The following is a 20,043-nucleotide window of genomic DNA, read 5'->3' as shown; positions in this document are numbered from 1 at the left end:
TGACCAAGTAGCACCAATTGTCAGAATAGTTTATCAACTTTATACACTTGATTTTTCATGAATTTAGTGTTTTTTAATAGCCTGAAATGTTAAAATTGACTATTCTTCATCATTGTACCTGTTTTACTGGTGGTTATTTTGTCAAATTTGACCTAATCAACAAAATGTTTAAATGGTTACGGCACATTTCACACTGTGCAATGACAAACTTTGTTAAATGTGAGTAGAAAGTCTGGAGTTGATATTTGTTTAATGTAAGAGTACTTAAGAATTTGTAGATTTGTTTAGTCCCTGATGAAATATTGAAGCTTTCTTGTGAAAATGGACTTGATTATTGAACACTTCGCGTTGTAGCCTTCAGTTCTCTTTCATCACCCTCTTCCTCCTTTCACAAAAAAATCCACTGTTCAAAAACCCCTCTAAGTTAAGTTAAGTTAGTTGTTCACACGAATAATTAGAATGAAGAGAGGGGAAAAAAAAAACCTCAATGACCAACCAATGACGGAAGCAGCGACCTAATGACGTCACAGGCCCTGATCGAATCTAACGTCCCCCCTGCTTCATGAGAAACATCCAGGTGTATAAAAGGGGAACAGACCTGAAAGCGAGGAAGACGAAAAGACAAATAGAGTGAGGAAGCATCAGCTGAACTAACAGGAGATACAGAAGCGACACGAGATCAGAACTTTGGACGCGCAGCGGGCGAAAAAGCAGAGCAGAATTTTCTCCAGAGCAAATGTAAGCTTCATTATTATTATTATTATTATTATTATTATTATTATTATTATTATTATTATTATTATTATTATTATTATTATTATTATTATTATTCCTAATTACTAGATTATAAATATGACTGGATTCGTTGGTCGTCGTGTTTTTGCGCACTCCAGAAAGTCTTTCCACAAGAATGTGTCCTGAGTCTAGCGTGAAATTAAGAATTTATTCCAACACAGACAGAAAAAAAAGACAACTGAATTTACTTCGTGGTCTCTGATGAAAATAGAAACGCAGTGTCCACGTAGTGCAATCAGACGTTTTGTACTCGTCGCTGTGCGTAATTACGCATTGGATTCGGCAGAGTTGGCGTCAAAATTCACAATCAGCCTTGTAATTTGGCAATAATCGAAATTCTTTTTGTATAAAACCTTATTTTTGTTTTGCTTCGATCTGACCTGCTTTACTTTGAGAGTCAGAGAGAAGTAAAAATGAAACAAAAAACGATTTGATAAACGTGACATGAAAATATAAAGCACTTCCAAGTCAGTTTGATGACCTTTGAGGAGGAAGTATTTTGTTGGTCTTTTGCAGGAATATGACGATCTGTGTTCTCTATGGAAGAAACAAAACGACGGAGTCCCAACTTTAAATTCGTCTTTGCTACCTTGCGTAGTCACGCATTCCCGTATTTATTTTTTGTTCGTCATTCAAAAATTAAAGATGAAAAAAATACTCATTTTTCAAAGATCATTGTCCAAACCTCTCTGGATATTGACCAAACAATTGTGCGTAATTTAGGATAAGGAACAAAACTTACCTGGTGACGCGTAAATGCAGAATTAGAAGTTCATTGTTTTCCAATTAGAAACCGTTACCTTTTCCATCCTCAGGTGTAAAGCCATGTTACAGCGGACCGGCCCCCAGCTACTTTTCCTAATAGCCCTGTGCAGTGTGTTATACTCACGGACCCTGAGTCTCCCATACGCATCCATGAGGTAAGAGACGCATCTTTTGAAAGTCGACTGCACTTCAGAAAGAGTATCCCTCAAGAGGATCCGAGACAACAAACAAATTCCAAATTCAAAGTAAATCTTTTTAGGTTAAAATTCTATAGAATCTATTCCGTATTATTTCTAATAACCATGTAAACAAAGATGAGACAGGAATCTTTGTTGCTGAGTCATATCTCTCACGTTACTATAGTAACGTCTTCTCAAAAAGACGACTGATTCTTTCATGGTACCGTTTGATAAATTTCAGATGACAAGGAGTCAAATCGGAAACCGTTTTTATTGCTTGCTCATCATTCATCTGTTGCCACGACAATACCGGCACAGTGGGAATAATTATAACCTACGCGTCATCAGAATTTGAGGTCTTGCGCGTCCCTGCTCGCTTGATTTGAACGGATCCGTTCTGTGTGGCTCCTCAGACCGACGAGACACGCGGACGGTCTGTTCACCAGTGGATACAGCAAACTCCTCGGACAGCTCTCCGCACGGAGGTACCTGGAGTCTCTGATCGGGAAGAGGGTCAGGTAGGTGACCCCCCCCCAACCCCCCACCCATCCTGGGGTGGAGATGATTCCAATTCAAGCTCTTTATTGACTGATTTACAAACTGACGCACTGGTGTTGTTTAGAGGAAATTTGGAGCTTAAAGTCGATTGTCCCTTTTGTTAGTGGGTCAGATATAGTTCTATTCAGTTGTTCAGTGAAACTACAATCGAAATTAAACATTTATACAAACTAACTTCTGAAAACTGAAAGAAAAATAGATGAAGACTCTACTCGAAAAGCAAAACTATCTATCAAAAGTGTTGAATTCCAGCTTGTCGAGCTGGAATCTCCTCATCGTGACACATTCTGCATTAAAACTTTTGAGGGAAATTTGAGTCAGTTTGTTAAGATTGAAGATTGTAGTTTTAAGATGAATTTAATGTGTTAAAAAAAAAAAAACCAGAATGTGGATTTTTCCTTGAATTTTTGATTTGAAAGGGAAGCTTAAAATTCCTTTACTTATGCATTCATTTGAAATAAATAATAAAGTTTTATTTAATCCTTTTCTGATTTTTATATCGGAGGAGCATAAAACAATTTTTTTTAAAAACGTTTTTACCTGAGGAAGACCATCTTCATATCAAACTGACATTTTAGAAGGTTCTTCCTGCTTGATGATGCATTTTGTAATTGATTAAACATTTTAAAAGGTTAATTTAGCCATTACTGCATCGTAACATTTTTGTTGTACAGCCAGGAGGGATTCCCAAAAACACACACAAACAGAGCTGACTCAGAGCTGTTGTGATTTTGCATGGATCCTTGTTGCCCTCTGAACTAAGGCGATGCTCTGATGCTCTGGTTCTCCTCCTTTGTCCAGTGATGAGCTGATGGATGAGCCGGTGAAGCGCCACTCAGACGCCATCTTTACAGACAATTACAGCCGGTTCCGCAAACAGATGGCCGTCAAGAAGTACCTGAACTCAGTCCTAACAGGAAAGAGAAGGTAGAGATTGGTCCTCCCTACCACCACCCGTCCATTATCGTTTCATTATCATGCTGTAAAAACATGATTCATGCAGCTGAAATCCACTCAAAAGTTGTTCAGTTGACTGGAAACAAGATGAGAAATAAATATAAAATCATGAATCAAAATTCTCCAAATTTAATATGCAGCTTTTTAAATGCGTGAAAAATATAATTAAAAGTTTATATTATAAACTCCATGATTAGATGTTGGCCTTAGTGATGGATGCAGACCTGTAACAGCTGTCTGGAAATCACAAAATTTAATTGCGCTGGTCAGCGAAACATTTTTTAAATTTATATCACCTTGATTTTGCCAGAAAGTCCCCGTAAGACTGAAAATCAGTTTCAAAAGTGAATCCTAGTATTCACATTTGGAAATACAAGACAAACACCGTCTTCTAGATGTGCCATAGATGGATTGTGCTTTATGGAATTCCACCCTACACCCTCTGACCTTTTCCTTCTTTATCAAACGCTGGGACAGCCTCGAGGATCCTGGAAACAGCGACTCAGAGGAGTCCAGGGATGAACCCACCGCCTTCCAGGACAACTACAACGACCTCAATGTAGATCATCTCCTAAACAACTTTCAACTGGTAGGAACACACACACAAACAACTTTTGCAAAGAATATATAAAGTGAATTATAGTTCAACAAACCTTGTTCTGTGTGTTGCAGCCGCTTTGAGGAGAGGCCCATCCTCCTGTCAGTCCCTCATGTCATCCTCATGAAACCACCCTTCCAGAAACAACGAGTATTAATCCAAAGAACATCAAGTCAACCAATGATGGCGTGCTCTCCGATGTGGTTATATATTTATTCATACACACAGTACATGTTTACACCGCATAAAGGCAGAGTATGTAGATCCTGGGTCAGAGACTCCGAACGTGTGTCGACGTGTTTAGTTATTACTAGGCAACACAAAACAAAACCACAATGAAAACGTGTTGTTTCATCAACTTTCAATGGAGCAGTGTGTGACCCAACTAGTAAAATTTGTTCAATTTGAGTGAAGCTGGTCCCATCAGCATCCAGGAAAAGATGACCCACTGAATGTCAGCTTTCAATTGTGTGACTTCCCCGTTTAATTAAAGCAGATTTACTATACTTTAATGTAATGTGATCAGTGCTTGTTCAGTCAGACTGGTCTGACTTATCTATAATTAATATGAATTTGCTAAAACATCCTTAAAGTTTTACTAGAGTTTAAAAGTTTAAATTCCTCAGAGTTGACGCCAGCACCAGCTGCAGGAAGTTTGTCCGGTCGGCGTTTATTTAAAAGCTTGACCCATTGAATGTCCGATGGAACAGCATTTAATTAATATTGTACGTCTCCCATTGAATTTTAGTGGATCTCTCGTCACTTTAGCTTTAGCTTTAAGAAACCAACATCTGTTCAATAAACTTTGAATAGAAAATCTGTGTGATTGAATTCTGACTCTAAATGTATTTGTTATCCCTTCAGTTGTACTGGAAACAGTTATTTCTCTAATTTTAGCATTGACCATGTGTCTGATTGGATAATTATTTATTCTAACTACATGTAACCTACATTTTCATTAACTTGCAGTGGATTATCTGAGAAACCTTGGTTTGAGAAAACTTCTACTGGTCCATTTCCATTCAATAGAGACAGAAACAAATAGTTACTCTGAAATAGTTGACTCATTGTGGTGATTTAAATTAACAGTTTCCGCAACACTTTTCAAAGGTGCGACCCTAATATGCTGACTGGATTGTTTTAAACAATTTAACACGGTTGTTTGATGATTTAAAAAAAAACTACAGGAGAAAGAGGATGTTGAAATCATTTGGACACAGATGCATAGATTCACTTTATACTATTAAATATGTAGAGCAAAGATGTTATAACTGAGCATAGTTCTGCCTTTAGTTGGTATAGTAATGTACACCACTCACCAAATAAAAGATATTGGTTTATTTTTCAACCCTGAGTCTTGTCTGGCTGATTGCTTGATGATTGGAATCGTAGGGGAGAAGAAATGAACAGTGGGGATGACGCTGAGATGAACGAAGACAACTTCAGCACCACGGACAGCAACGCTCTCCTCACAGTCAGACATTCTCTGTTTTCATGTAATTTCAGTTCTTTTCTTGATTTAAATGAACTGCTGTGATGTTCTCCTATTAAATGATTCAGTTTACAGCATTAAAAAAAACTCTGCAATGTCGATTTAGTCCCATTCCATGCCATGCAACTCAGTTTTAATGGGAGGCAACTCAGTTTCAATGGGAGGCAACTCATGACAGCGGATAAAGTGGTTGTGAAAATGAATGAATGAACTTCAGTCTTAGTTGGAAGAAATTCAGGCTTTAATGAGAGGCAACTTAGGCTCTAGTTGGAGGCAACTCAGTTTTAATGATAGGCAATGTAACTGTAATAGGAAGCGACTCAGTTTTAGTTGGAGGAAACTCAAGATTTAATTAGAGGCAACGCAACTTTAGTGGGAATCAACTCCAACTTTATCGAGACAACTTCAATAATTCAATAATGCAGGCTTTTTCAACGCTATGTGAGACAATTTCAGCTCTACAATATTATTAAAAAATACAAAATCAAGAAAAACAGTTGCATAACTATTAAAATAAAACCGAAGCATGGACAACTCAAGATGTCCCACCAATCTGTGGGATTGGATAAAGATGTATTTCATCATTATGGGCAATGAAATAAATTTTTGGAGGGAGACCGTAGCAGATAGTTGTGGGAAGATACCAGCATGACAAGCTGATTCATCCATTTAAAGGGATGTTAGGTTTGTGTGAAAAGAAAGAAGTTATGTGTAATGAAAAAACTTCATATTACACCTCCTATTCAGCTGCTTTTACAGTTTTAATAAAAGTAGGCCACATTGGATGTTGCCAATGGCCTTTCAAAGAAATTTCTAAGTATTTCATACTATTAGCAGACCAGGTTTTCCACAGCTCTGCTCTGGAAGAGAATGAGGTGAGGGAAAGAAAGTGGTTGAGGTGCAAATGGATGTTGGTTTCAGTCCCATCCTTCACACGTTTGTGGTATTAGAAGGTTTTCTTAGTTTCCTCTTGAAAAGCTTCCTGGCAATGCTGCAGATCCTTTGTCATCAACAGGATGATGTCTCACACATCTTACAGTTTGTGCCAAAAAATGTGCTTGTTTGTGTTCACTAAATTCTGTGGTTTGAGGACAACTGCTCTGGCAATATAGCCGTTGTCATCTTTATTGTTATTTATTTATGTGAATTTTTGTTTTTCTGTGTTTTTTTGGGTAATATTCTGCTTAAGATCACTTCTTTATTCAACCAGTGGAGTTACCTTCTTCCATCCATATGAAAGAATTCAAGTTTAAGGGTTTTACTCTCTTTATTCAGTTTTCAGCTTTTTATAGCTGCTGTTTTTGTAATTTAAATAGTCATAACTTACCTTATTAATTTATGTAAAACTCATTCAGAGTTGAATATCAAACTATTTCATTGTCCATTCATCAAGCAGGTTTCCTTTCTCATGCTGTACTTCTTGTATTTCTAAAACTATTTGCAGAACTATTTCACCTGTGATGCTACAGCTGTGCTTTTCAGTTGTGTTGAGTTTGTTTTTAGATAATAATGACTAAAAGCTGGTGTCAAGTTCAAATGTAATTATGCATTCTGTTGTGACTCATTTTGTTAAGAAATGCCAAAACGGCAGCGGAAATTTGACTCATAAATGTCATAAGCAATGATCTGCAGGGCTGAATCCACATGAGAGAATCTCCTAATTAGAAAGGGACGTGTCCCTCAGCCTAGACGAAACTTTGCCGGTTCAGCATTCCTTCAAATGGATTTCAAGAATCAATCGGTCTCATCCTATCGTCTGAGTACAGAGAACAGAAAGACAGAACAGACACACAAATTAAAGCAACGACGTCATCCTGAGGCTGGTGATGGTTTCAGACTCTAAGATCCCACATGTTCCACCAGGTGAAGCTAGAAATCTCAGAAAGGTGTGCCACATCCTCATCCTCAAGGGGTTATTAAAGGTGTCTTATTAGCTGTACCTATGTGGTGTAATGAGCCCTTGTACCCTCTCCTTTGTACACCGATGGGTCCATCTTTCCGGTCTTGTTAATCCCAGGGAGATTTTTCCTGGTTATGTGAAGTCATGACACGTTTTGGGATTGTTTTCCTCCTCTGAGCCAAACCTATTTCTGTGTTTTATCTAACCTGAAGCTGCCAGTCTGAGTCATGCATCTGAGTGCCCACCTCTGCGATTATCCAGTTATATCATTTTTGAAAAGTAAATATTGCGTGTTATACACATCTTACCCTGCTTGTATTTCTGGGCTTGTCTGTTTGTGTGTTCTCACCCTCTTGTGAGGGTTTGATCATCTCAGAGTAAAACTTTGATCTCATGAATGTACTGTAGATATGTACATATGTGCGTTCACTCCTTCTGACTTCTTTTTTTAATAACTGCCTGATTTGTCGAGAGGTTTTCCATCATTAACTCTCATCACAGCTGATCTTAATGGAGCAAACTGAGTGAAAACAGACCGACGGAGCGAGAGCACCCTTTTAACGCTGAGGACTGCGTGTGTGCGTGTGTGTTTTTTATACTTTGAGAGATGGCATAGACGTAAACAGAGAATAAACGGTGATGCTGGGATTGATTTTATTCTTACCCTTCTGTTATTCAGATGAACTAAGAGAGGAAAACACAATTGTGTTGATTTTCCACACCAGCTCCATGTCTCACAAAAATACAACACATTCTCATCTCTACGATTGACACTCGGACGCTCTGTCATGACCGTGGGCTTCTTATCCAGCTACTGCCTGCCACATGGCCTTCCTAGCATGGGCTAAGCATGAATAAGGACGTATGTTAAATTTAAGAACAAAATAACGCAATCAGATCCATGACTTGTGTTTGCTTTACGAGGTCTGAATGTGTGTTGTTGCCCCAGTCTTCAACACGACCTCTAACCCTTTTTGGGGCTTTCTCATTTTGTAGAAAACAACGTACTGTGTTGTTGCTTTGATTGCCTTGTATTGACTTAGGATATACTTTCATTGGGGGGTGCATTAAAGCCTTGTGTGCTTTATGCACATACATAATGCACAGTTTCATTGTGTGGCAGTTACTTTTATGGCGTTCTTATTAATTTTACATTTCTTTGAGAAATTACACGACCAACATGACAAAATCACATCAATAAGAGCCTCCTGATGAACCGTCTGTGTCCAAAAACAGGTTGTCCACCTGATGAGTTTGTTCTGTTTTATTTTTATGCATAAAAAAAACAAACTCACCAGCCAGGCTTTAATTTTACCCTCCTCAGGCTGTTGACTGGCTTCACTTCCTGTTCCATTTTTATTTCCCTGAAGGTAAAGCAGTGACAACTTCATTCCAGGGCTTTTACAGTTCATCTTTGATGATGTGGAAGTCACTGCACATTAAGATCATCAACCTGACACACACACACACACACACACACACACACACACACACACACACACACACACACACACACACACGTGCGCACCCACACGCACGCACACACACACACACACACGCACACACAGCCAAAAGGTTTTTTAAATCCAATGATAACCGCAGACTGCAGCAGATGATGATTCACTGTTTACAACATGTTTTTAATTGATCATAATTAAAGATTGTCCTGAGTCTGCAAATTCTGGAATCAAACAGTGACCACCAGAAGGTCGACTACGACCATGAATGAACCACCTGTGAAGGAGGAAGAGCCCATTGTTGTTAATCTTCTTAAAACGTCATTTTATTTGAAAGGAAGGATGCACAAAACCAATGTGTCCATTAAACCCAGTTAAAATCACTCAGACTATCTCCGCCACAGTAGGCAAACCCATTGTGCTGCTTACCAGGACTGAGGGATGATGAGGTGAAAGAGCAATGTGTGCCATTACCTACCTTTCTGTCGCCACACATGGACCACCTCTTAAAGACTAAGATGTCTTACAGGACAGTTCTGACACTAGAACAGCATGTAGAAAAACGTCTCTGAAATATTGAATTCCTTGATGTCTTCTTGACATATTGAATAATTGATCTGCTCCTACCCCTTAGAATCACTGAATTATCTATAAGTAAATGGTGAAACCCTCTGGCACTGCTCCATAAAGGATGGCACAATCAGATTTTGCATTGATTTCAGATACCCCAAATGTAATTTCTGATTTTGACTTGTATCCAGTACCACACCTGCAGCGTCTGGGCAAAAGCTAAGTATCTTGGCTACCACTTAAAAACACAACCAATTCCCAAAAGGTCCAGTCAGCTTTGGACCAAAGGGCCAGAGAGAGCCTTAAAGAACATTGAGAAGAAAATCCAGTTTTGTTCCATTCATCCTCCAGCCGTCGGTTGGGGCTGTTCCCTAAAGGATTACCAACATCAATTGACCTGGTAAATAGAAGACTGTGCTCAAAGGAAGTGCATTATTCAACAGTGGAGAAGGATTCGCTTAGCATTCTAATGGGTGTCAATTGGACTCTCACATGTGATACCTCTTGAGCATGGGGTTTCCCCATAAGGTGGAACAGGGCATTAAAGTGGCTTGAAGTGAAATGAAAGATATAAACGGCAGAAAAGAGCTGTTGATGCCCACCGTTATTTCTTTGATAAACAGAAAGACAATGCCCAAGTATCTGTCCGGCCGTTCCAACGACGCACCAGAGGAGGGGGAGACTATGAAAAAGTTGCATATTGACATGTATGATCTTGATGCAGGTGGTTGGGTTTATTTTATAGTTTGTAAATTGTACTGAGTTTGTTTCCCACCCCCCCTGGGTTTGATTGTGTGGGCTAGGCTAACGTATTAATTCACCTCCTTATTTTTCATTCACATATGTTTTTTCGCTTCACAATAATGTAATTTTACTTCAATTCATCTTTAAGGCATTTCTTTTTTTCAGACATTTCCAGTTTTTCTTCGTATTGATTGAATGATTGATTTCATTTCAAAAGCGTTTAAATGATTCCTTTTTTCATTCTCCTTGTATTGTCTCTAATACAGTGGTATGGCCACGATTTAGAGAATATGTATATTTTTTTCCTCTGTTCTTCATTTTGAAATTCATAGGTTGAATTGATACTCATACTTTCATTGTTTTAAAGTTTATTAACACATAATGAAAAAAAGCTTACACTGTATTTTCATTTTAGCCCGTCAGTGACATCAGCAACAACACACACACACACACACACACACACACACACACACAAACACAAAGATTTTTCAGACTCCTCCAGGGGCTTTTACAATTAGCAGAAGGTCTGACAGTGTTGGGGATGTGTCTCGACGCGGCAGCAGATCAATAAATCTGCCAGATAAATGACCCTGAGTTACTAAAGCAGTGAAAGGCCACAGCACAGACTAATCAGCAGCAGCCACCACAGTGACATCAATAGCTCCAACAGGTGACAAAATAGTCCATTGGCGTGATGCGCAGCTGCTGTGGCATACTCCTTTATGTCAATGAAGTATAACTAGACTTCTGAACATTTCTATTCAAGTGGCTATACTTGCAATAAACCTGTTTAATTTTTTGTTATATTTAGTTTTATTTGCATTTCACAGAAATGTAAAGAACCCCATTGCTCTGCATTCATATATGTTTTGTTTTGGCATTGAAAAAATGATTCATTGACTAAGAGAAAAAGGGAGGAAAAAAAGTAATCCGGGAGAACACACGTCCTCAAACATTCACAAAGACAATTCTAAAGGTGGAAAACAGTAGGTTGACATTTGTATGTACAGGACCCTGCTTGACAGTGACAGATGAGATGGTTAAATCTCACAGCGCCACATATAAAGCTCATTTTTCTGTGTCAGAACCTATATGGGAAACACAGTAGAGGCTTTTCCTGAGCGACTTAGAAGAGTTTCTTTTCACACCTACAAAAGAGAGATAAGAAACTCAACCGGAAACGTTGAAAATATCATAAACATAAAAGAAACACAGCATTACTTTTATGTTTAAACGTTTGGTGTTTATAGTGGTTTTCTACAACCAGGTCTAGCTGACCAGCTGACACATGAATGCTGAGTGTTTATATGCATCATAGCACACACACACACACGCACACACACGCACACAAATGGTAAACAAATGGTTCATCCTGTAAATGTCAGAGGTAACTATCTCGTGTCAGTGAGGCTATTTGCAGTTTCATGTCTCATCAAACGAGTCATGACTGATTCAAACAAACTTCCTTTTTAAGGGAAGCTATTTTTACACTGTGGTGATTTTTTAAGGCAAGCGTTGCAATAAAATGCGTGCAAATTATAAAGTGGTGGCCTTTAAGATTTTATTTATCTTATTATTGGAGGTGAACTGAATTTATATTTATTACTTGTGTTTCAGAAAACTGTCCTAATAATTAAAGCATGTGCATGCATGCACTCATGTAATGTTAAACACTTGAAGTACTTTAGTTTTTACAGTCACTGAATTTCAGAGAAACTGAGTTAAAAGGTTTCAAGATGCAAGATTAGAAAGCCGTGGGGGGGGGAGGTGTCTGATGAGCTGATTTCATCCTGAGCAGGATATGAAGGAAAGAATGCTGCCCTCTGGTGAAAGAAGGCCAGACAGACTCACTGAAACTAATGAAATGCAGCCTCAGCACTAGTGAAGTCTGGAGAAAAAAGTACCTTTAATATCTAAAGAAAATGTGAACTATAGTGATTCCACATTTTATTCACATCTTTAGTTGAAGGGAATATGGACAGGTTTTTAAAGCAACCCATGAATCCTCAAACTGCTAATGCCATTTACTCACCTGTATGTGCGGAAATAATGTGATTGGAGCGATGCTCCCGCATTGTAAAAAAAGAAGCACAAGAGTTTTTTGTTTTTATGATAAAGTTTTATGTATTATTTACAGCAAATACAGTAAATGTGAACATTAAGACCTCATAAGGATCAACATTTATTTAAAAAAAAATATTTAAACTCTTTAAAATACATGATAAGAAATTTATATCCATTTCATTTTAAAACATGATAATAAAACTGTACAATTTAAAGCTGATTACATTTCTCTCTTTTTTAGGTAGATGTTTTTTTTTTCTCACAGACAAGAGTTTTAACCAGATGAAGCTTTCTGGTTGATGGTCTCAAGTTATGTTTTACAGCTGTGATAATGAGTACATGTAGCAGAGGAACAGCCACACAATGGACATCCTGAAGGCCTTTCAGGCTGAACTCCAGCCCAAGCTTTGTGGAAGAATCATTTGCATCATTACCAGTCCAGAGAGAAATTCCCAGTTAAAAGTTCTTGAATAAAACCTGAGTAAAGCTCCGTCACAGGCGCCTGATGCTCCTCTTGCTCCGAGCGCTGCCTGGTATGAGCGGCTTGGATTTGGACGAAGAGAAGTGGGTTCTGGGCTGGATCACTCTGCATGGGGTTGATCCGTGGAACGCCTCCTGACAGTGGGTGCAGAAGTCAAACTGACAGCTGGCGCGGGTGCAGATCGCTCTCTGAACTTCTGGCGAGTGGGTGGCAGGTGAGCCACAACGCCTGCATGGACGCAGAGACTCGTGTTGCTGCAAGCTGCTGGCAGCCTGGATGGACGAAGCAACACGTGAAGGGATATTAAAAACCAGTCCATAGAAAGAAAATGTGCATAAACAGGCATTTGACTTTTAATCCACAGAAGAAGACGTGGTAAAAACGCTAAATGAATGAACCCATAAAACAAATGCAGATACTCACCCGTACGTATTCATTGAAGCGTGTGCATGGGGAGTTGGCAGTCTTTTTGCTGACCTTGCAGCTCTGGGTGGATGTGAGACAGGAGGAAGAGGCTGTGGCAGTGTTTGATGAGGCCATTGTTTGCATGCAAGACAAAACCACTCTGGACACAGTCAGGTCCCTCGTCAAACCGCTGCGAGGCTGTTTCAGGGAGCTCCTTGACTCCTAACGAGTATAAATAGGAAAATAGGATGAATTAAAACATGAAAGAAACCTTGAATAGAACGCTGTTATAGGCTTTAGTGTGTATAAAGTGGACGGGAATAGTTTCATGTTGACATTAAAAAAAAATTGTAAAGTGGCTGCCAAATTCAACACATTTTAATATAAATTTGTGTTCCATATCTCAGATTGTTCACATGTGTAACAAATGTGCAGGAAAAACAAAACCCGAAACTTATAAAAGTTAAATACAGAAATAAAAATGCCTGAACCTCCTCTGCATGTATGTGGGGTGTACTGCTTTAACTGTTTTATTAAATGCTCGACAAGAATCTCATTGATAGAGGCACCAAAGTGCTAAATTCCTGAATCACTAAGGCTGTGTGTGACACAGTTGTGAAGGTTTGTGTGTTTTTCCTTACTCTGAGTGCTTCCTCTGCTCTTTGACATCTATTCAGAGCCGCAGCATCTTCACAAATGATTTTCCTCCATGTCCGGCTTACTTTCTTGCATCTGTGAGACAAGAAGAGGTGAAAACAAATTAGTACCTAAGAAGAATGACCTGTGGTCTCAACATACAAGACAGTCAAGTACATACCTGATGAGATCCATGTCTCCCAACAGGACCAGGATGTCACTCAAGATGCTTTTCATATTCCTGGCCAGGAGAGATGAAAATATGTCGACATACTCCAGGCCCATATGGCCTCCGACCACACGATCCAGTAAATGATCCTCTGCTACCTTTGAGACGACGCTCCAGTCATACCTGAGACACACGAAAATCACTGTGATTCACTCATTTACTCTGTTTTACAAAAGCTACTTCACAAGTAGGAATACTGGATTTGGATCATTGCAGAAAAGAAGTTTCTGTTTTGCCATTATTATGCTTTTACAAATACAGTACAGTGATAAAAGAAACAGTCCACAAATGCCAAAATTCCTACTTTTCTGTCCCTACAGACAGACAAATAACTATGCATGTGTGTAAAATGCATCTAACTTACAACAGGTTAAAGTAATAAAACTGTTGTGAATATGATCCTACCTTTTATTCTTCTGATAGCCCTTGGAAAGCTCTTCACACACAGCCTGCTGGAACTTAAGTATAGGTAGGTTTCTGTGATGGTCGGCGGGCGTGGATGACAGAGAGTATTTAGCAGTTCTTGTCAGATGGCCCATTGAAGGGGTAGTGACCCCCACAGCAAGTGGATGGCTAGAACTCAGAATTCTTTGGCATTTAGATGGGGAACTATCTGGTGATATAACTCTATCCTGACTAGTGGCAGCAGTAATGGAAGGTTGACGAGTTGAGCTTGGGAATTTTCCCATGAAGTGGTCATCCTCCCCCTGATGATCATCAATCTGACTGTTTTGCAGGGAGAGATAGCCACTGTCTTCAAATCCGTCGTCCAGAGTCCTGTCATGGTCCCTGTTGGTGCTGTTCTCCTTGTTGTGGACCGCTCTGGAGCTGTTGTTGAGGGACACCGACACAGCAGTCACCTCCACAGGTGGACACAGAGGTTTGATCGGGTGGAGTTCCGGCTTTACTGGAACACATTTGAGGTTCTCCACGTTGGACACTGCGGCCTTGTACCCCGGGAATTTCATGGTGGCTTTCATACAGCAAAGCATATACGCTGTATTACGAAGATATCTGAATAAACGAGATAAATCGGGTTATTGTTAACTTTTATATGCGACCGGGTAAAACAGGAAAAGCAACATGGCCTACCGCATGCAAGCCAACCTCGATACTTCTAGTTAAAGGTCGTAAATATAAAATAGCCCTTAAATAAAATACTCTGTGAAAGGTTAATATTGAGTTTTAATTTAGTAAGAAATGCCTCTGTCTCATATTTTCCCAACAAAATGTTAAATTTGGCGCGATATACATTTGGCGCAAAGACAACAGTGACGTAAAGATACTTACGCGCTTTCGGGTTGATGCACAAATTCATATCAAACAGTAGGAAAATAAAAGTAAGTGAGCAAAGCATCATTAGGCTAGTGTCCGCTCTACATTATAGGGTAAAGTTCTATATTACTGTGTACAGCTTTGTTTAATATGACTAACATGCGTTTACGCGCGCACCATCTGAAGTAGCACGAAAGTAGTGCAAAGCTAACCTTACAAAAGTTAAAAGTGCCATGTTTTATGCAACTTCCTGCAAATATTTAAGTTGTAATTGCTAAACGTAATCTGAAATGCAGTAAAGGTTCATTCAATTACAGCCTGCGAAAATCGTAAAATACCAGCTAACGTTGTAGACTGAACGTCGCTATGGGTTATCCAATAAACATTGCAATACAATTTACGCTATTCACAGGTTAAGCTAGCATTAGAATTAAACCAAGACTCTTACCTTTCTTTTATTGGCGGCTAAAGCTCTTTCCTAAGTCCTTAGTTTAAACGCCGAACTACCTAACTAGTACCCGCTCTAACTAGACTGAATCCACATACGAAAATCCGCCAGTGGCTCCTCGGAATTTGAATTACGTGCACAAAAGGCGCAAACCAATCAGAGACTAGAGGGCGATGGCGCTTTAAAAAATCAACCAATAGGCGTTGAGATTGTTGGTATCGACGTAGATGCGTATCGACAGCGGTCCGTCTGGTATCTATCGTCCGATGTGAAACACGACTGATAATGTTTTATCTATGTAAATAAGTCACAATGTAGTCACACAAATTAGAATTTACGAGAATATGAAATTTTACAAAATTCGGTGAAAGTCGAATATTTAAAAAGCTAAATAATTTTGCTAAAGAGGGTTATTTAAGGAGGCTATTTCACAGTGGCACAGTGAAAAAAATGAAGAGGAAGTTAGAATATTTTACAGCCAGTTTCAGGTTGGAGATGGTTCAGAATATGTAGATCAGACTGAGACGATTGTGAAATAAAAACTTTGTGCATATGTCTAATTATATGGTGGCCCTGTGTGAATTTTATTGTTTCTGTTTCCTTTGCAGAAAAAAAAAAATCTTACCAACCGCGCATGCGTGATTCATTCAATATGGCTGCGCCCTGGATACGTGCGGTAAAGTCGGATAAATTTTTAAGCTTGTATTAACAATCGCTTGTTAAGAAGTTTTCAGACAATTTATGACTGAGTCTGATTTCTTCAGAGCTATTCCAAATTTCGCGGGAAACCGAAAAGTTGTGTTTTCATAGCTTCAAATCAATCACAACAACACTGACCAGCTGTAATTCTCACGCATACTATTATTAGTAGTTTAATTCATACATGGAGGTTTGTTGGAGAAATGGCGTAAAAAAAAAAGATGTTTTTGAAATGCCGTCGCTTGCATTTATCATAAAATCTGAATCAAACGGATGTTAGAACAGCTCATATCAGGATCTGCTTACACCATGGCTTACAGAAGCGCTATAAACTTCATTCTAAGAGGAAAAGGGTGCAAATTTAATCTGCAAACATCCCATTTTCAAAGATTCTCAAATGTCCGTAGGCAATCATTAAGATGTCATGCATCCACTAATTCTCACTGTGTCAGAAGCGCAAGAACTCTTCACACCGGTTCACCACTGATGGTGGCTAAATTACTGTCAGTGGAAGAGTTTTTTTCCAAGAAGTCTCTGCAGGAATACCTGAAGAAGATAGAGACGGAATATAATGAATGCTTGAAAACAGTCAACAGCTGTGCACCGGAGGAACAGGGCATTGACGACGAACTGACAGCCAAAAGGGCCAAATTGTCTGAGCTGACTCCTCTTATCCACTGCACCAAAGAGCTGGCTGCTAAAGAAAGAGAGAAGGCTGAGCTTGAGATACTCCTGAAAGGTGAGAAATGCTATAAAGTATATAATTTTGCATGTAAACAAATCTATATAATCTCATTGTAGAAATATTATACAAGGTTTTGGTTTTTTTTTGTGTTTGAAGATGTTTTGCCTCTCATTTCAAAGGATATTTCAGTTCTAACAGTGGTGCGGAGTACAGACATCGAAACTCGTCTTAGGTCGTGAGTCGTTAAGGTGGCACATTAACATGTGAGCAGCTGTCAAAATCGTATAATGTGACTGTAAAATCACCAAGTGGTTGGTGGTCTGGTGGGGCATCATGTGAGTTGGTGGTATTATTAGCATTTTCAGTATCACTCGGTTGTGAAACTTTCTGAGGAGAGAAACTGAGATTGCATTTTATATGGATGGTGGTGCATGCCCCCACCTCTGAAGGGGCGCATTACCATTCAAAAGTCCTGCGTGCTCCATTCGACATACCTGCACCCTAGAACAAAGAGGAAAATACCCATTTAAGTAAGTTGTGATAAGGATCTAGTTCTTTTAGACATGTGCCTTTGTCATAGAATTCAAAAGAACTTCAGAAGAGTTTTAATATCTGTACTCCCTAATGGCCAGTAAAACTTAAGGATGGAGCTTTGTCAGACCCTAAGCTTAAGATTCAACCGTAACCCAATTTATTAGAATCGAAACCAACCTATATGTTGTTGTATCTTTCCTCAAAGACGAAGACCCTTCCCTGCGAGAGCTAGCAGAGGCGGAAAGAGAAAGCTGTTTGGAAGATATTCAGGATCTCAGTAAAAAGGTAAAACTGAGACCCTATTTTTAACTCAAACTGCTGTGGCATAAAGGAAGCAAACTGTTGTGTGGAGGCAAACTGACATTAAACTATAAACTGATGTCTACATTTGTTCCTCTAACATTTCATATATTTCTATGCACATGACATCCACCTGCTTAATCACTCAGATCCTGGACCTGCTGATCCCAGAGAGCGAGGCAGAATTGAGCGACATTGTCCTGGAGGTTACAGCTGGCGTTGGGGGTCAGGAGGCCATGCTTTTCACTGCTGAGGTTTTTGATGCACTGTTTTATTTTACTATTACTTTCACTTGCTCTATAATTACATTTCATGATAAGTTAGGCCTGAATGCAAATCAACTTGCAGCATTTTCTATGTAATCACAATTTCATTTCCTCTGTAAGATGTTTGAAATGTACTCGGGCTACGCTCAGCACCGTGGCTGGTCCTTTGAGGTCCTGGAACACATGACCAGTGAAATAGGTCAGCTGACATTTATGCTATGCTGGTTATCATTTAAACTGAGGATTTTATTTCTTATTTATGACACTATTTAAGTCCTCTTTTATTTTTGATTAATTTCACAGCATTGCAGTCACTGGAACTATCATTTACTTTCATGTAGGTGGACTACGTCATGCCTCAGCCTGCATCAGCGGCCCTCAGAGCTACGCATGGATGAAGTTTGAGTCGGGAGTCCATCGAGTTCAGAGGGTTCCCAAGACTGAAAAGCAGGGCAGAATGCACACCAGCACCATGACTGTTGTTGTGCTGCCCCAACCCACCGAGGTACAGTTTTACACAATGGATGGCACAAACAGAAGCAGCATGCTCACCTCTGAGAGTGACCGTTAGTTTGTTGTGATAGGACTGAATCAGAAGTGTTCAAATTTGCTGGGTTTCTTTGTTTGTTTGCAGCATAATGTAAGCTTTGTGTTTGTGACATTTATCATTAACAGAATTTGCATTTTCCTCTCAGATATCTTTAACGATTAACCCGAAGGACCTGAAGATAGAAACTAAGAGAGCAAGTGGAGCCGGGGGTCAACATGTCAACACCACAGACAGTGCAGTCAGGATTGTCCATCTACCAACTGGTAAATAAAGCCTCACAAAGTACTACAATCCAACAATTTACCCGACAGAATGTGAAAAAAGTGCAAAAGACCATTTGTAATAAGAATTTCTGATCTCTAAAGGCAGCTTTTTCCACCTCCTTCCTGAGAGTTTGAGTTTAAATAACATTCTAAATTTTAAACGTAGACACGTCTTTTTTTTCCACATTTAATTCTATAGAAAAGCCATTGTATCAACTATTCTCTCAATAGCTGTGAAGGTAGATCATCTATTCCTTTGTTCTATTCTTGTGAATGCAATGTTGTACAAATTGTAATTTACTTTTTTGTGTGTTTGTCAGGTGTCGTTGCAGAGTGTCAGCAGGAGCGCTCCCAGCTGAAGAACAGAGAGAAAGCCATGAAATCTCTGAGAGCCAAACTGTACGGCATGATGTTCGAAGAAGAGACCAACAAACGCTACAGCCAGCGTAAACTCCAGGTCAGATAGATGGAGTTTAATCTGGAGACATTCAGATGTAGCATAAATGTTGTAACTGTTCACATAAGGGCATTTGATGTCCTCTCAACTTCCAGATTGGCACCAGAGGCAGATCAGAGAAGATTAGAACCTACAACTTTTCTCAGGATCGTATAACAGACCACCGGATCAGCATGACGGTACATGACATCAAGAGCTTCCTGCTGGGACAGGACCTGCTGGAGGAGATGCAATCATCTCTGCAGGAGTTCTCCAGCCAGGAGACGCTCATGGAACTGTTAGAAGAAAATGAACAGAAGGACTTATGAGTTTTGACTGTGAATACCTTAAATAAAGTGGCATGCACATTCGCTTTTAACATCTCGGTCCATAAAGATAAGTATTAAATTGGTGTTCATGAATGCAACTCATTCTGTTTAGTTTTGTAGAAGACACTCGAAACCTCACCGCAAGTAACAATTTAAATAAGTAACAAGGTAGTGTTTCCAAACAAAATTAGAATTTTTTTTTAAATAAAAAATAAATTAAAACATCATTTAAATTGTTCCTTGCAGTCAGGTTCCAGCTTCCCGCAAGGAACAATTTAAATAAAATAATGAGTTTACGTTTCCATGTGAAATGAAATTGTTCAACAAAATCATTTTAGCTCTCACAATCTTATGATCCGAGCCAAGAGACCTTGTTAACAGTTTAAACAAAGCTTCAGACAAGTTTGTTGAAGGCATCCATATACATT

General features: G+C 39.2%; 3 protein-coding genes across 3 annotated transcripts; 2 read left to right on the top strand and 1 right to left on the bottom strand.

The window, feature by feature from the left end:
- Positions 1-616: 616 nt before the first annotated feature.
- On the top strand, positions 617-5,327 carry vip (vasoactive intestinal peptide). The gene is made up of 6 exons (XM_068327710.1): positions 617-738; positions 1,611-1,715; positions 2,153-2,257; positions 3,099-3,224; positions 3,732-3,843; positions 3,927-5,327. Coding segments are annotated over exons 1-6 (459 nt in total). The 5' UTR covers positions 617-736; the 3' UTR covers positions 3,936-5,327.
- Positions 5,328-12,301: 6,974 nt separating this feature from the next.
- On the bottom strand, positions 12,302-15,638 carry fbxo5 (F-box protein 5). The gene is made up of 6 exons (XM_068327905.1): positions 15,554-15,638; positions 14,236-14,844; positions 13,783-13,953; positions 13,607-13,697; positions 12,984-13,187; positions 12,302-12,832 (listed from the first exon to the last, which is right to left on the bottom strand). Exons 2-6 carry the CDS (start codon positions 14,820-14,822, stop codon positions 12,572-12,574), a joined length of 1,314 nt encoding a protein of 437 aa, XP_068184006.1. The 5' UTR covers positions 14,823-14,844; positions 15,554-15,638; the 3' UTR covers positions 12,302-12,571.
- A 581-nt stretch (positions 15,639-16,219) lies between these two features.
- Positions 16,220-19,669, top strand: mtrf1l (mitochondrial translational release factor 1-like). Its single transcript, XM_068327746.1, has 8 exons — positions 16,220-16,991; positions 17,677-17,756; positions 17,921-18,025; positions 18,158-18,236; positions 18,379-18,542; positions 18,733-18,850; positions 19,171-19,307; positions 19,403-19,669. The coding sequence occupies exons 1-8, from the start codon at positions 16,526-16,528 to the stop codon at positions 19,613-19,615; spliced, it is 1,362 nt and encodes a 453-aa protein (XP_068183847.1). The 5' UTR covers positions 16,220-16,525; the 3' UTR covers positions 19,616-19,669.
- Positions 19,670-20,043: the final 374 nt, after the last annotated feature.

The sequence above is a fragment of the Antennarius striatus genome, chromosome 11 (assembly GCF_040054535.1).
Source record: "Antennarius striatus isolate MH-2024 chromosome 11, ASM4005453v1, whole genome shotgun sequence".
Taxonomy (NCBI): Eukaryota; Metazoa; Chordata; class Actinopteri; order Lophiiformes; family Antennariidae; genus Antennarius; species Antennarius striatus.
This window is presented reverse-complemented; position numbering and strand designations above follow the sequence as displayed.

Bases quoted from the DNA above. Each gene is read 5' to 3' on its own strand.
- vip (XM_068327710.1), top strand. The intron at 2,258-3,098 runs GTAGGTGACCCC...TCCTTTGTCCAG, and splicing joins CTGATCGGGAAGAGGGTCAG to TGATGAGCTGATGGATGAGC. The intron at 3,225-3,731 runs GTAGAGATTGGT...ACGCTGGGACAG, and splicing joins GTCCTAACAGGAAAGAGAAG to CCTCGAGGATCCTGGAAACA.
- fbxo5 (XM_068327905.1), bottom strand. From the start codon at position 14,822: ATGCTTTGCTGTATGAAAGCCACCATGAAATTCCCGGGGTACAAGGCC. The intron at 13,954-14,235 runs GTAGGATCATAT...CGTGTGTCTCAG, and splicing joins GGCTATCAGAAGAATAAAAG to GTATGACTGGAGCGTCGTCT. The intron at 12,833-12,983 runs GTGAGTATCTGC...TCGTCCATCCAG, and splicing joins GCTTCAATGAATACGTACGG to GCTGCCAGCAGCTTGCAGCA.
- mtrf1l (XM_068327746.1), top strand. From the start codon at position 16,526: ATGTTAGAACAGCTCATATCAGGATCTGCTTACACCATGGCTTACAGA. The intron at 16,992-17,676 runs GTGAGAAATGCT...CTTTCCTCAAAG, and splicing joins GCTTGAGATACTCCTGAAAG to ACGAAGACCCTTCCCTGCGA. The intron at 18,026-18,157 runs GTTTTTGATGCA...TTCCTCTGTAAG, and splicing joins CCATGCTTTTCACTGCTGAG to ATGTTTGAAATGTACTCGGG.